General features: G+C 40.7%; 2 protein-coding genes across 2 annotated transcripts; both read right to left on the reverse strand.

Moving 5' to 3' along the window:
• Positions 1-4,508: 4,508 nt before the first annotated feature.
• LOC116616890 (F-box/LRR-repeat protein 2) lies at positions 4,509-6,924 on the reverse strand. The gene has a single exon (XM_032379047.2). It carries the CDS (start codon positions 6,729-6,731, stop codon positions 5,331-5,333), a length of 1,401 nt encoding a protein of 466 aa, XP_032234938.2. The 5' UTR covers positions 6,732-6,924; the 3' UTR covers positions 4,509-5,330.
• A 9-nt stretch (positions 6,925-6,933) lies between these two features.
• Positions 6,934-14,747, reverse strand: LOC5509974. The gene is made up of 9 exons (XM_032379043.2): positions 13,002-14,747; positions 12,568-12,661; positions 11,949-12,042; positions 11,417-11,499; positions 11,037-11,197; positions 10,646-10,697; positions 9,533-9,594; positions 9,357-9,451; positions 6,934-7,633 (listed from the first exon to the last, which is right to left on the reverse strand). Exons 1-9 carry the CDS (start codon positions 14,459-14,461, stop codon positions 6,987-6,989), a joined length of 2,748 nt encoding a protein of 915 aa, XP_032234934.2. The 5' UTR covers positions 14,462-14,747; the 3' UTR covers positions 6,934-6,986.
• Between the last annotated feature and the right edge of the window lie 7 nt (positions 14,748-14,754).

The raw sequence follows: 14,754 nt of genomic DNA on the forward strand, positions 1-14,754 counted from the left end.
GAGGTTATACCCACCCCTCCCCCCAAAAAAATGAATATACCCCACCCCCCCCAAAAAAAAAATTCTCAAGCCTTGAGATTTTCGGAGGTTGACAGGTATGTAGCTGTCATACATACATACATACATAAAATTTAATTTTTTAATTTGTTACTAGTATTTCTCAAAGTGACATCAGTCGTATCTGACCGTTGAACAAACAGCTTCCTTAGATACTCAGGCTGTAAACCATTCAAAATCTTATACATTAATGTGCACCTCTTTTTTCTCAGTTTATCAGCAACTGTCCTCCAACCCAGTTTCTCGAGCACCTCAGTACTAGAAGTGTCATAGGGAGTATAAGTTAGAATACGTGCTGCCCTGTTTTGTAATTTTTGTAATTTTTCCAACAAACCTTTGCTGCAATTGTCCTAAACGGGAGAACAGTAGTCAAAGTGTGGTTGGATAATTGATGAATAAATGGTTTCAAGAGCATTGGTAGATACATAAGGTCTTATTCTCTTTAAAGCACTAATACCAGATGAAATTTTCTTGGATATACTATTGATATGTGCTTCCCAAGAAAGCTTTTTATCAATAGTAACCCCAAGTACTTTAGTGTTATTGACCCTTTTTATACCTTCTCGTTAATTTTGATATTTATGAGGTGCTCGAGGTTGCTGAGTCTTTGTGCCGAGCCTAATATCATATATTCAGTCTTTGTAATGTTAAGGCTCAATTTATTGGCTATTAACCAGAGACTTATGCTATTTAGATCTGTATTTAATCTTGTTTATACTAGTGTAGCATCAACAGAACCTACAGATGTCATATAATGTTTTTATAGAGACAGCTTCACCAATAATATATGTCTACTGCAAGTTATAAGATTATCGAGAAAAGATATGCAGAAATACATATCTAAAAACAGAAATATTGCCAATTTCTGCTCACTTAAGAGACGTCATCGTGACGTCACAAAGACAGGTTTTTTGAAGAATATTGGTCGCTTTTTGAATGGGTGTCTACAAAACGAAGACCTAAAACCTAAAACCTGTGACCCAAAAAGCTACGACCCCAAAAGCAACGACCCCCAAAATTTTGCCGTTATTATTTAGCCTACCTTGTTTCCCAGAAAGGCTACACAGCGTGGAAGTTTCGTGTGGAATCAGTGATCCTTATGAGATAATAAGCTTATTCATTTTTTTTTTTGAAAAGGGAACTACTTGTGTTTCCAGGTGGTCGTTTCTTAAAACGCCGATAAACTCAGAAACCGGAGTCACCCGGTAAACATTTTCGGATGTTTCTTCCAAAATCTCCAAATCTTCCAAAATTGCCCGCTAACTAACGGGAAATCGCTCCATGTTCTAGTTGTGTCGAGTTGTAGAAAGTTTTCATCACAGAGAAAACCATTCCACTGCCCGGTAAAAAGTGGGCCAAGGGCCAATCAAGGCTTACATCATTTTATCAGATTTCCTTCCAACCAATCAGGTTTCATCTCTGTCAAATGATTTGACATTTAGCTGTCACAGTGCTCCTAAAAATATAAACAGCTTTGCGAAATTATTAGTTTTTCTGCAATATGAGACTTTATTTACTTGTTCTTTGTCTTTCTTTCGAAAAATGTCGATGCCACAGCAATTGTTGGGGTGCAAGTTGTCTACAGACATCGACAAAACTAGGATTTAAATAACTATTTAGCCAATCTATTCATAAACTTTGGAAATTATAATTTACTTGTCGGGAACCCGTATCGGCGCGCTACGCAAAAGCTTTGTTTTGATAAACACTCTTCCTCGCCAGGGAGTTCGAAAACTTTTCTAAATTACCGGTAATTGCCGGGTCTGTTAGGTTACCGGGAGAGTCTTTGGGATAATTTTTCGGGCAAAGGAGCGTGTCTGAAAAATGTGTGCAGCTACAATTTTTAATTGGACAACGACGATTAAAAATAGTTCATTGGCGTGCACATGAGGATACTTCCTCCGTGAAAAGCACCACAAAATACGCTGGATTACCTCATTAGGATCACTGATTCCATATGAAACTTTCGCGCTGTATAGCCATTTGGAAACAAGGTAGACTAAATAATAACTGAATTTTTTGGGGGGTCGTAGCTTTTGGGGTCGTAGCTTTAGGGGTCGTAGCTTTTGGGGTCACAGGTTTTAGGTATTAGGTTTTAGGTCTTCGTTTTGTAGACACCCATTTTTGAATACAAATTATGATAACTTATTTAGATGTTCTTTCCCTGCTAGCAGAGGCCTCTTTTCCGTGTATTTCGCTGGGCTGGAGTTCGCGAAGAAAAGATACCTCTGCCATGGGTCGAAACTGTTTCTGTTGCGCATGCGTGAGCGTTAATAAGCGGCCGACGTGCCAAAACCCGTACCATCACGCGAAAGCTGTCAATATGCTTTGGATAGGTTTAGTCGGAAATCATGAATCAAACTCCGGTTAGTTCTCCTCTTTCCCTGCTAGCAGAGGCCTCTTTTCTCTGTATTTCGCTGGGCTGGAGTTCGCGAGGAAAAGATACCTCTGCCATGGGTCGCAAGTTCGTTTGATCAAACCGCCGTCCACGATCGTGGACGAGATCCAGAGCGCATGCTCCGTTCATTAATTACTGGCCATTATTTGAGCCCACAATGACTAGCGCATGCATGAAACGTATATCCGCTGCGGGATAATAAGCCCGCATTCGGAACGGCGTCCTCCGTAGAAATATCACGCGACGAATTATAAAAGAAGCCATTCAATGCCTTATCTTCATTCAGAATTTTCTCTCTTTTGACTAACGAGTCAATCTTCCGTTTACAGGTTTTGCATATTCTTCTGGGAATAGCTGATCTAAGTTTACCAAAAAATTTTGTAACATTTTCTTCGGATCCAACTGTGCGATATTTACATTGAAGAAACTCGCCTGCCCAGATGTCTTGAAGTTAATCCCACAAACAAGACAAAACTCGTCTTTGCTGCGTTTGTTGTTCAATCTTTTTAGTGACGTTTTAGGTGATTGAAATTGATCATTTTTTTTTTTTTTTTTCGAAGAGGAGAATTCCCTGCTAGCAGAGGCCTCTTTTCCGTGTATTTCGCTGGGCTGGAGTTCGCGAAGAAAAGATACCTCTGCCATGGGTCGAAACTGTTTCTGTTGCGCATGCGTGAGCGTTAATAAGCGGCCGACGTGCCAAAACCCGTACCATCACGCGAAAGCTGTCAATATGCTTTGGATAGGTTTAGTCGGAAATCATGAATCAAACTCCGGTTAGTTCTCCTCTTCGAAAAAAAAAAAAAACTGTTCAATTTCAATCACCTAAAACGTCAGAGAAAAGAGGCCTCTGCTAGCAGGGAAAGATGTTCTATGCAAGGGCTTCGGAAGATGGGCTATTTATAACCATGTCATATTGTGTAGGGTTGGTTTAATAGAAAAGAGGCGTTTATAAGAGGGGCGTTCTTTACAAACTATTAAAATATAACAGACACGAGTACAGTGGGGTTCTAATCTCAGTCAGGTTCAAGTTGAATTAAAGGCTGCAGCGGTGCAGCCAGGAATTTTAACAGGAGGGGGCCTTTCAAGGCATTTTTTGCCGTATTTTAGATCTCATACATTTATTGTACTTTTGGCTGCTAAAAGGGGAGGCCCAGGACCCCTAGGCCATCCCCCTGGGCTGCGTGGCAAGATTTTCTTGACTAGCAAGTCTCAACCAGTAGAAGACAATTTAATTTGGTTTATATTACCATAATTCCTATGGCATTTGTTTTTAAGATGGAAGGGAGGGCAGGGCGGCGTTTATTAGAGGGGCGTTCATTACAAATTTGTAAGCTTAGGGGGGTGTTCTTTAGATAGGATGCATTCTTTAGATAGGGGGTGTTTATTAGATCATTTACAGTATTGCAAAGCTCTTACCATCATGACATTGCCCCTTTAAACGTGTTATATTTCATGTTTCCGGAGTCAAGATGGATTAAATCAATAGTAAAGCAGTACCGCAGTCATCACACAGCACTCTCTGCAAAATCACAATATTGCATTTGACCTAGAGGTCATGGGATTTTGGTATATTCAGTAACATCCCCAGCCTTGAGCAGTGCCAATAATGGAAAAGGACCCTGTCCTGAAAATAACAAGGTTTCCATTTTTTTTTTTTTTGCTTTTGCATGAATTTTCAAATACGATGTCATCAGGCCCGTAGCCAGGGGAGGTTCTGGGGCTTCGGAAGTGCCACTTCACTCAACTGGAAGGGCCGTTCTGATGAAGGGAAGTAATTAACACTGCACACTAGGAAGAGCTATAAGAGAAAATGGTCTGCTAAATGGGTAAACGAACCCCCCCCCCCAAAAAAAAAAAAAAAAAAATCCTGGGTACGAGCCTGCCATGGGTGCACGATGGAAAAGCCTACTTGTCCCCACAATGCAGACTTTAGACCAAGCTGAGTAAACAGGCTTATTCCTAAAGGATTTCTTTGCAATAATGTGCTGGATCTTTCATGATTAAAAAAAAAAAACACTCACAAAAAATATGTTAGGAATAATAATAGTAAAAATATGTAAATTTATAATTTTATTTACAAATGTCTTTAAAGTCTTCTCTGAATGCTATGGTTATTATCGGTAAACAGTCATAGTAGTGTGTAATAGCAACAACATGTCACAATCTTACATTGTGCACTACCAGACACCAACAAAGTGGGATTGTGTTGGTACTAGAGGTGTGGAATAGACTGGCAATACCATGACAACCACTGCATCATCTGGTTTGGTAAAAGATGCTCATGTGTTTCTTCTTAATCTGTTATTTAAGTCCTTATGGTAGACTGGCCCGTACCCATTTTTCTTGAGGGAGTGTGGAACCAAAAAAGTAGTTCTGACCACCCCCATAAGAACACAAATGTATTTTTTAAATCCCATTGAAGTATCTCCACAGGACATTAATTATCAGATTTGGCTACAAAAAAGTTTGACCAATAGATTTATGACATACCAGAGTGATCTAGAATGCCTTTTTATCTAATTCACATTTGAATTACCCTCTGCCTGAAGATAAAAGAGCCCAACAATTTGATATCATACAGTGAGGTCTAAATCATTTTCTCATATTTTTTGGCTGGTTGGAATTGTCTCTCTTTTTTTCTCTTGAATCTGCTCTGTTTTTTTTTTTTTTTTCAGCTGTATGATTTTACACACCTTCAAATGTGACAGGATTAGTGGATTAGTTCCAAAAAAATATTTAAGAAGGAACAAGAAAGAAATTCAAGTGATAAAAGCAATGCACAATGATTGTCTAATAAAAAACAATCTTTTCTAAAGTTGTTTCCCTCTCTTTGTTGTAGAACTACAATACAGTCTGTGTCTCAGAAGATGTGCATCTAGGAGGGATGCAATCTAAATGTGTTAAAAACAATCTGCTGCTTTACAGGGACAAAATCCACATCAACTTCAGGACATTTGTTAAGCAACACCTCATAAGATTTGTTTGTCAATCCAGAACAACGCATGAGAGACACATCCTTAAGTCTTGGGAATGTTTCTGCCAGCCACATGATCCACTCATCAGAAAGGTCGTCAATGTTGGTGAATGAGATCTCTTCAAGCTCTGGGCAACAGGATAGAACACTTGAAAGTGTTGATGGAGAAATAAAACAAGAAAAACGGAAGGAACCAAGGCTAAGTTCCTTTATCTTTGAAGTCCTCTTGTTTATCAATGGTTCAAAGCAATAGTCTTCCAGTACGATATCACACAGTTCCAGTACTTGAAGCTCTGTACACTCCATAAGTATGTGCTTGACTCCATGTGAAGTAAGTCGCCTACAAGCATTGGCAATCAATACCTTGAGCTTCAAACAGTTCTTTGAAAGGCAAATGAGTGCAAGGTCATTCACAGCTTTACAAAAAGACATATCGATAGTTTCCAGTTGTGGACATTGCCTGAAAAACTTTTGAAATCCCTTTGATGTCAGGTCATTGCAGTTGTGCAATAAAACTTCTATTATGCCTGGGCAGTAATTAGCCAAACAGACAATACACTCATTGTTCACTGATGGACAGTCTGTCAAGTCTATAGACTTTAATGATGGACAATTTTTAAAGAAGTTACACAGGCCAACAGGAGACAAGGAATCACATCGGTATAGCTTAACCTCACAGAGGTTCCTACAATTCAGACCTAAATGAGCAAGACTTTCATCATCGATGTTTGTCAATCTCAGATCAACTGAATGAAGTTTGACACAATTTCCAAAAAATTTCATATACCCAACTTGGGTAATTTCAGTGTTTTGGGACAAAATTATACTCTTCAGGGATTTACAATTTTGGCCTAAAGAGCTTAAATTATCATCTGTTGCACTAGTATGGGATAGATAGACAATTTCAAGGTAGGGATTTGCTTGAAAAACTCTTGATAAAACTTTTGCGGTGATGAATTCACAGTCAGCTATTTCCAACTGGTGTAGTTGCTTGCAATTTTCTGCCAAAGCTTCAAAGGTTGACTCATTGATCATAGGTAGGCAAGAATTCAGCACTAGAACCCTGAGTTGTGAACATCTCTTGAAAACTGCAGTAAGAGCTTCGTTTGTCACCCACTGATTCAAAGTTAGGACGAGCTTTTTGAGTTGTGGGCAATTTTCCGCAAGTTTGATCAACAATACGTCGAACTTGCCTGAACATTCGTTATCACAAAAGTTCATATTGCTCAAATCAACAGTCTCGAGCATTCTATTCTTGCTAAAAATATCAATGACCAGTGAGGGACCTGTCTTAATCGTCATGTCGGGTAGAATCAGTTCATTTAGACAGTTACTTCTTGACGTGAGTATTTTCAGCGCTTTGGTTCCATGTTTCTTTCTCACACGTGCGGTAAGACTTCCAATGTCGAATGCTGTTATCGAGGCGAAATACTCATCACAAAGCTGTTTGAAGGCCTTACTAACTAAGGTTGTCTTCTCTTTCAATAAACACTTACAATTGGAGTACACAGAAAATGACTTTTAATACCATACCAACAGCACATTTTTAGAATGAGACTACTTTGGTACATTTCCTGGGTTTACGGGTTCAGGAGGCATTATTGGTGACATATCTGGTGGAGTGAAATGTTGTCCAAATGGATGTCCTTGCATGGACTGAATACCAGGTCCTCTTGAGCCATCTTGGGACATGAATGATGGAGGCTGTCCTGCACCCATGGGAAATGGTCTAGGGGGTGGAGGGACTCTGTGTCCAGATGGATAAGAGACTGGTGGAGGAAACCGCCCTGGCTCCATCAAAAAGGGCCCTTGGTCAAATGGATGCCCTGGTGCTCTGTGATAGGGTGCTGGGTAACGTGCTCCCATGAAATGGGCAGGTGGAGGAGGAGCATAGCTCTGTGGTGCTCGTGGAGGGGCATAGTGCCTTGGTCCTATATCTTGTTGGTTTGGTGGTGTCTGTGGTGGTGGAGTATAGTGCCTTGGTCCCACATCTTGATGCTTTTTCATGTGAGAAGCAAAGTGTCTAGGCCACATATATTGGTCACCTCGTAGTGCTTGAGGGGGAGGGGCATATTGTCTCATATCTTGATGACTTGGAGGTGTGAATGGAGTTCTCAAATGAGGGTTTTGCCATACAGGCTGTCCTGGAGGTGGGGTTGTCCTTAAACCCCGACCCTGCCCACACCACGTCCTTTGCACAGGTGCTGATGAGAAAGAAAAACCTTATAAAGTTATAACAAACTAAAAAACCTTTTGATACTAAGGGCACGTTTTTGTCCGATCAGTCTGGAATGGGAATGGTTGGTAGAGAATGTTCAGAATGGCATTCAAGTCATTCTGCTACAGGTTCCATTCCGGAATGGGAACGTCGTATAAACAAATGCACGCTTTTTCTATTCTAATCATTTTCATTCCAGAATCACAAGTAAAAAAACGTGCCCTGAATATACTTAAACAAGCTACTGCATTTGTTTTATTTTTTGTCATCCAGGGAAATTTATTTACCAATTTAGCAGTATGTGGTCCCAGCTCACAGTAGTACTCAGTCTAGTGGAGTGGTTCTTTGCAACGCCCTACACCTCCACTCCCACCCCCCACCAGTCTTGGCCACACCCTACACCTCTACTCCCACCCCCAACAGTCTTGGCCACAGGCCTACACCTCCACTCCCACCCCTACCAGTCTTGGCCACACCCTACACCTCCACTCCCACCCCCAACCAGTCTTGGCCACAGGCCTACACCTCCACTCCCACCCCCACCAGTCTTGGCCACAGGCCTACACCTCCACTCCCACCCCCACCAGTCTTGGCCACAGGCCTACACCTCCACTCCCACCCCCACAAGTCTTGGCCACAGGCCTACATCTCCACTCCCACCCCACCAGTCTTGTCCACAGGCCTACACCTCCACTCCCACCCCCACCAGTCTTGGCCAGGCCTACACCTCCACTCCCACCCCCACCAGTCTTGGCCACAGGCCTACACCTCCACTCCCACCCCCACAAGTCTTGGCCACAGGCCTACACCTCCACTCCCACCCCCACCAGTCTTGGCCAGGCCTACACCTCCACTCCCACCCCCACCAGTCTTGGCCACAGGCCTACACCTCCACTCCCACCCCCACCAGTCTTGGCCACAGGCCTACACCTCCACTCCCACCCCCACAAGTCTTGGCCACAGGCCTACATCTCCACTCCCACCCCACCAGTCTTGTCCACAGGCCTACACCTCCACTCCCACCCCCACCAGTCTTGGCCACAGGCCTACACCTCCACTCCCACCCCCACCAGTCTTGGCCACAGGCCTACACCTCCACTCCCACCCCACCAGTCTTGGCCAGGCCTACACCTCCACTCCCACTCCCACCAGTCTTGGCCACACCCTACACCTCCACTCCCACCCCCAACCAGTCTTGGCCAGGCCTACACCTCCACTCCCACCCCCACCAGTCTTGGCCACAGGCCTACACCTCCACTCCCACCCCCACCAGTCTTGGCCACAGGCCTACACCTCCACTCCCACCCCCACCAGTCTTGGCCACAGGCCTACACCTCCACTCCCACCCCCACCAGTCTTGGCCAGGCCTACACCTCCACTCCCACCCCCACAAGTCTTGGCCACAGGCCTACACCTCCACTCCCACCCCCACAAGTCTTGGCCACAGGCCTACATCTCCACTCCCACCCCACCAGTCTTGGCCACAGGCCTACACCTCCACTCCCACCCCCACCAGTCTTGGCCACAGGCCTACACCTCCACTCCCACCCCCCACCAGTCTTGGCCAAACCCTACACCTCCACTCCCACCCCCACCAGTCTTGGCCACAGGCCTACACCTCCACTCCCACCCCCCACCAGTCTTGGCCAAACCCTACACCTCTACTCCCACCCCCCACCAGTCTTGTAACAGAATAACATCAGACTTACATGCATCTGGGGGAGCTGTATGATTTTGACACTGCAAGGGTGATGAAATAGGGTTTTCACCATCTTGCCCTTGACTTACTGTCTTGCGATTCCTTCTAAATAGCCAAAACAAAGGTACTGATTAGAAAAGAAAACACCAATACAATTATTAATTCAAAAACAATTTAAGGCCCAACCTTTCTTTCTTCTTCTTTGACTTTGCCTGTGCTTCTTGTTCATCATCAGAGAACTCAACCAACTAAAAACAGTTTGCATTGTCAGTGAATAAACAATTTGTATTGTCAGTGAATAAACAATTTGTATGGTCACTAAATAAACAGTATGGATGGTCAGTAAATGAAGGTTGACTTGCTTAACCAACTAGAAGTCATACAAATGACTGTTTAGTATTTGCCAATGATGAATGTGCCGCATAACTAGACATGTAAGAAGTTGCAAATTTGGTAATTCTACAACAGAAACGACCACTTTTTTGTGGCTGTGAGTGTGTGGGGAGCAGCAGTTTCAAGCTGCTTTTTATCTGGATAATCACATCTCATATTTTTATCTGGATAATCACATCTCATATTTTTATCTGGATAATCACATCTCATGTTTTTATCTGGATAATCACATCTATTTTTATCTGGATAATCACATCTCATATTTTTATCTGGATAATCACATCTCATATTTTTATCTGGATAATCACATCTCATGTTTTTATCTGGATAATCACATCTATTTTTATCTGGATAATCACATCTCATGTTTTTATCTGGATAATCACATCTATTTTTATCTGGATAATCACATCTCATATTTTTATCTGGATAATCACATCTCATATTTTTATCTGGATAATCACATCTCATATTTTTATCTGGATAATCACATCTTATATTTTTATCTGGATAATCACATCTCATATTTTTATCTGGATAATCACATCTCATATTTTTATCTGGATAATGACATCTCATATTTTTATCTGGATAATCACATCTCATGTTTTTATCTGGATAATCACATCTCATATTTTTATCTGGATAACCACATCTCATATTTTTATCTGGATAATCACATCTCATGTTTTTATCTGGATAATCACATCTATTTTTATCTGGATAATCACATCTCATATTTTTATCTGGATAATCACATCTCCAACAACAAAGAAGACATCTGATTTGGGAAGAACTATATCTCTAAAGCTAGGTGGTACAAGTGAGCTTTAAAGGTTTCACATACAGTAAAAGTCCAGTGACAGATTAAACAAAAAATACACCAATGCACTGCTCAATTAGTACCTCTTCTGGTGGTTCTTGGTCATGCTTCCATGATGCATCTGAGCCTTTAATTCTATAAATAGATAAAATCTCATTTGAAATCTCATCAACCTCTATGCAGCTTGTAAAGTATGCTGAGTCGTGAGGACACTGATACAAAGTGGTTGAGTCGAAGGCATAATAATTTTTCTGACAAAAAAAGATAAGATTTTTCTGACCAAAAAAAAAGTTTTAGCATATATTTATATTCTAGAGCTCCTTTCTGTATTGACCATAGCGGTCAATAACAAAGCCCTTTATATAATTGATATGCTGTGTTAAGAAAGCACAGAAAAACGCAAAAAGCTCTTAGACCCAAAAACCAAACTAAGAGTCCAGGAAGCTAAAAACAAACAATATTAATTGTACTTACTTTTCAAGGTGTGCTACAAACACAAATTTAGTGCAATCCTTGTCGTCTGGCACATAGAACACTTTCAGTCCAGCAGCAACACCCTTGTTTGTGAGGTGCTCTTCAGAGTTGAAGCGAATTGAGTAAAAAGGTTTCTGCACGGGACCAAAAGTCTCAAAGATCTAAAAAACATTTTAATACAATCAACTATAATAACAACTCATAACTGTCTCATGCACCAAGCATGCAATCACACCAAGAATGGATGACTACTGAAAGATCAGAATTCCTTGCTGACAGTTAATTATAATTAGTAAGCCGCTCACTGTTGCTAAGAATAAAGTCGGACATTCATCTCTAGTTTATGAGAAAAATTGTATACATGATCAAGTTTTACTCACCCTCCCTATGCAGTGCCGATTTTCCAGGAAAAGAAAGGTCTCAATGTCCAGGGCAGGAGTTTGTGGCAACGACTGGACGACCACTAAGAAAGAGATCAATTTGCAAGATTTCAATTTACACTTATGCAAAACAGCCATATCAAAAATTAATTTGTTGCAATGTGACTGCTCTTTGTCAGGTTATACCCTTAAAAAATCTATGCCAGTGAAGATTAAAAATAGGTCATGATAATACCCAGGAAAAGGACCAAGGAAAAGAAGCATAGTAATTTTTCGTGTTAGTACATTGTTTCTATACTTTTTTGTATAGAATTTTGGGTGTTGTCAATACCCACTCCACGCCACACACAAACCTCACCCACATCAAGTCTATAGCTGAGTCTCCCTTTAGGGATGATGCATAGTGCTGTACTTATAAAACACTGCTTCACAAAGAATTAGAAGACATAAGCTGATTAGAAAGAGCATGTCATCATAGGTTGGTTTAGAAGTATCAGTCCTATACTATGAAAGGCACCCAAAAAAATCTTACCCATGGTTTCTACAATGTGCGCAATGTTGCCAATATGAACCATGTTGGCATCTGGTTTAAGCTGAATGTCAACATCTGGTTCCAGTGGCAGATCCTGAATGTGTACAGTTAAACAACCATGAGCAAATCACTTTTATTAACAGGATTTCAGGGTCTGTTTGCATGGTTATATACAGTACAGATGTAGCTTTTGAAAAAAAACTAGATGGTCTGCATGGAAGTTGTTGAGGAAGTTACTCTATACAAGATTGAATATTTTGCACCATACAGGGTGCATATTGGAAGCTAGGCACTTAAACACTTATATTTAACAGTTTATGCTTGTGATTTTATATGCAATTTTTGTTGCATCTGTTGCATAGATTTTTCTCATGCTTCAAATTGGAAATGTAAATAGTCTTGCAACTTTGGTGGTTTTTGATATCGCACATGTTTTGGACATGTTTAAAACCTGTGCAATAAAACTCACCATGACAGATTAAAAAACTTGTATCAAAAATTGCTAGTGTAAACCATTCTAAGGTGGGCAAGCTCTTGCTATGAGTTTGTGTGCTTGATAAAGTTTAAATAAAATTCACATGAAAACAACAAAATAGCTTAACAACTCATTCACACAAACCTTTAAAGTGAGTTCATCCTTGGTAACGGGAGCTCCTTTTAGAGTTTTTTCATCTTCATTTTCTTCTGTCTCAGTTATCATTTTTCTTAACTCTCTACAATATAATGATTGACCTAAAGTTAGAGTTTCAGTAATTTTGGCACGCATATCAAGCATTTGAGAATCTCTTTTGCTACAAGGCCCAAGCCTGAATTTCGATCGACCCATAGACCAGCCACTCGCATCTCAAAACACCCAACAATCCCCTGACCGGAAAACTTCATTTTGCTTATTATTCAAAAGATTACTTGTTTTCTATTTTGTGCACTGCTTCATGTTATCCAACACTTTCTTTTAATACTGTACATGTTTCACTGTATGATACCCCAAAAATCCAAAGTTTCAAAAGGCTAAGTAATCTTTATTTTTACAATAAAATGGGTTATTTGAGTTACCTTTGACTAGTAGTGCTTTCATCACTGGATGTCTCAGTCTCAGACGAAGTTTCAGACTCAGAGTCAGAGCCTGTTTCATCACCACTGGAAACGCCTGACTCTTCGTCCGGATCATTCAAGCATGTTGTCTTGGCAACAAGAGTCTGCTGTACCGCCTTAAGCTCCTCCTGGACAACACTCATGATGTAAACACTGTCAGAAGTAACTTCTTCTACTTCCTCACAATCAACCTCAGTGATATGTCTCTTTGTCCCAATCTTAACAGATGATTCCTCCATAATAACATTCTCATTGCTTTCATTGGGAGGTATTTGAGGTTTGATCTCCATGTGGGGAAACTTATCCTTTTCTTGTAAGGCTTCAGGGTCTGGTCCCAGTGTAATATTGTCTTCAGAAGTTGATTTTTCCAGGTTTGTTATTACTTGTTGATGTGTGATTAGATACTCCATTTTTTTATCATCAGAAGCCTTGCCATCATCAGATGTTTTTTCAACATAAACTGGTCCCAGTGTTATATTACCTTCAGAGTTTGAAGAGATGGTTGAAGCTTCCAGGTTTGTCATTACTTGTTGATGTGTGATTAGATGCTCCAAATTATCAAGAGAAGCTTTACTATCATCAGATGTTTTTTCAACACAAACTGGTCCCAGTGTTATATTGCCTTCAGAGTTTGAAGAGATGGTTGAAGCCTCTAAGTTTGTCATTACTTGTTGATGAGTGATTAGATGCTCCAAATTATCAAGAGAAGCTTTACTATCATCAGATGTTTTTTCAACACAAACTGGTCCCAGTGTTTTATTGCCTTCAGAGATTGGAGAGACAGTGGAAGCTTCAAAGTTTGTCATAACTTGTTGATGTGTGATAAGATGCTCCCTTTCTTTATCATCAGAAGCCTTGCCATCATCAGATGTTTTTTCAACACAAACTGGTCCCAGTGTAATATTGCCTTCAGAGTTTGAAGAGACAGTTGAAGCTCCCAAGTTTGTCATTACTTGTTTATGTGTGATTAGATGCTCCGAATTGTTATCGACAGAAGCCTTACTATCATCAGATGCTTTTTCAACACAAACTGGTCCCAGTGTTATATTACCTCCAGAGTTTGAAGAGACGGTTGAAGCTTCCAGGTTTTTCATTATTTGGTGATGTTCCATTTTTTTATAATCAGAAGCCCTGCTATCATCAGATACTTCTTCAACACAGGTGATATCTGTTTTACTATCAATAGAGCCATTGAAATCTGTAGGCTGATTTTCAATTTCGTGCACATAGCTATCACTTATTACAGCATTGTCTGTTTGGCTGGTCGTTTCTTGTTTGTTTGCACTTTGCAAATTGCCATCTTGTGTGTCGTCATTTTCATCCTCGGAATCACTATAAGATGTCAAATTCAACCTATAGACAACAGTCTGATCACGTTTTTCATCAGCTGCAGCTACCTGCGCAACTTCTCCCTCCATCATTTATGTTAGTGATCTCTAAAAGGCAAGATAAGCACTACCCATGGATTGCTGATCATCTAAAGTTCCTACTCGCCTGGAACTGTTTGTTGTGTATATAACGAAGTATTCCGGTCGTTTCTGCAATATTCTCGCAAGAGACGCTCAGGAAACAGCTTAAAAGACAGCCCAGATATTGATAATAAGTTTTTTTTTAACTAGAAAGTGATACTTTGTGGAACTTTAGCGTATTTTAGCAATAAAATTTGCAGAGAACTTTGAAATACGACAATCTCTGAAACACGTGCGGTACACCA

This window comes from Nematostella vectensis, chromosome 11, assembly GCF_932526225.1.
Source record: "Nematostella vectensis chromosome 11, jaNemVect1.1, whole genome shotgun sequence".
Lineage (NCBI taxonomy): Eukaryota > Metazoa > Cnidaria > Anthozoa > Actiniaria > Edwardsiidae > Nematostella > Nematostella vectensis.

Excerpts from the sequence above, each read along its gene's own strand:
- LOC116616890 (XM_032379047.2), bottom strand. The coding sequence starts at position 6,731 with ATGACGATTAAGACAGGTCCCTCACTGGTCATTGATATTTTTAGCAAG.
- LOC5509974 (XM_032379043.2), bottom strand. The coding sequence starts at position 14,461 with ATGATGGAGGGAGAAGTTGCGCAGGTAGCTGCAGCTGATGAAAAACGT. Across the intron at positions 9,452-9,532 it reads TCAAAGAAGAAGAAAGAAAG|AAGGAATCGCAAGACAGTAA; the intron begins GTTGGGCCTTAA and ends TTGGCTATTTAG. Across the intron at positions 7,634-9,356 it reads TACAGCTCCCCCAGATGCAT|CACCTGTGCAAAGGACGTGG; the intron begins GTAAGTCTGATG and ends CTTTCTCATCAG.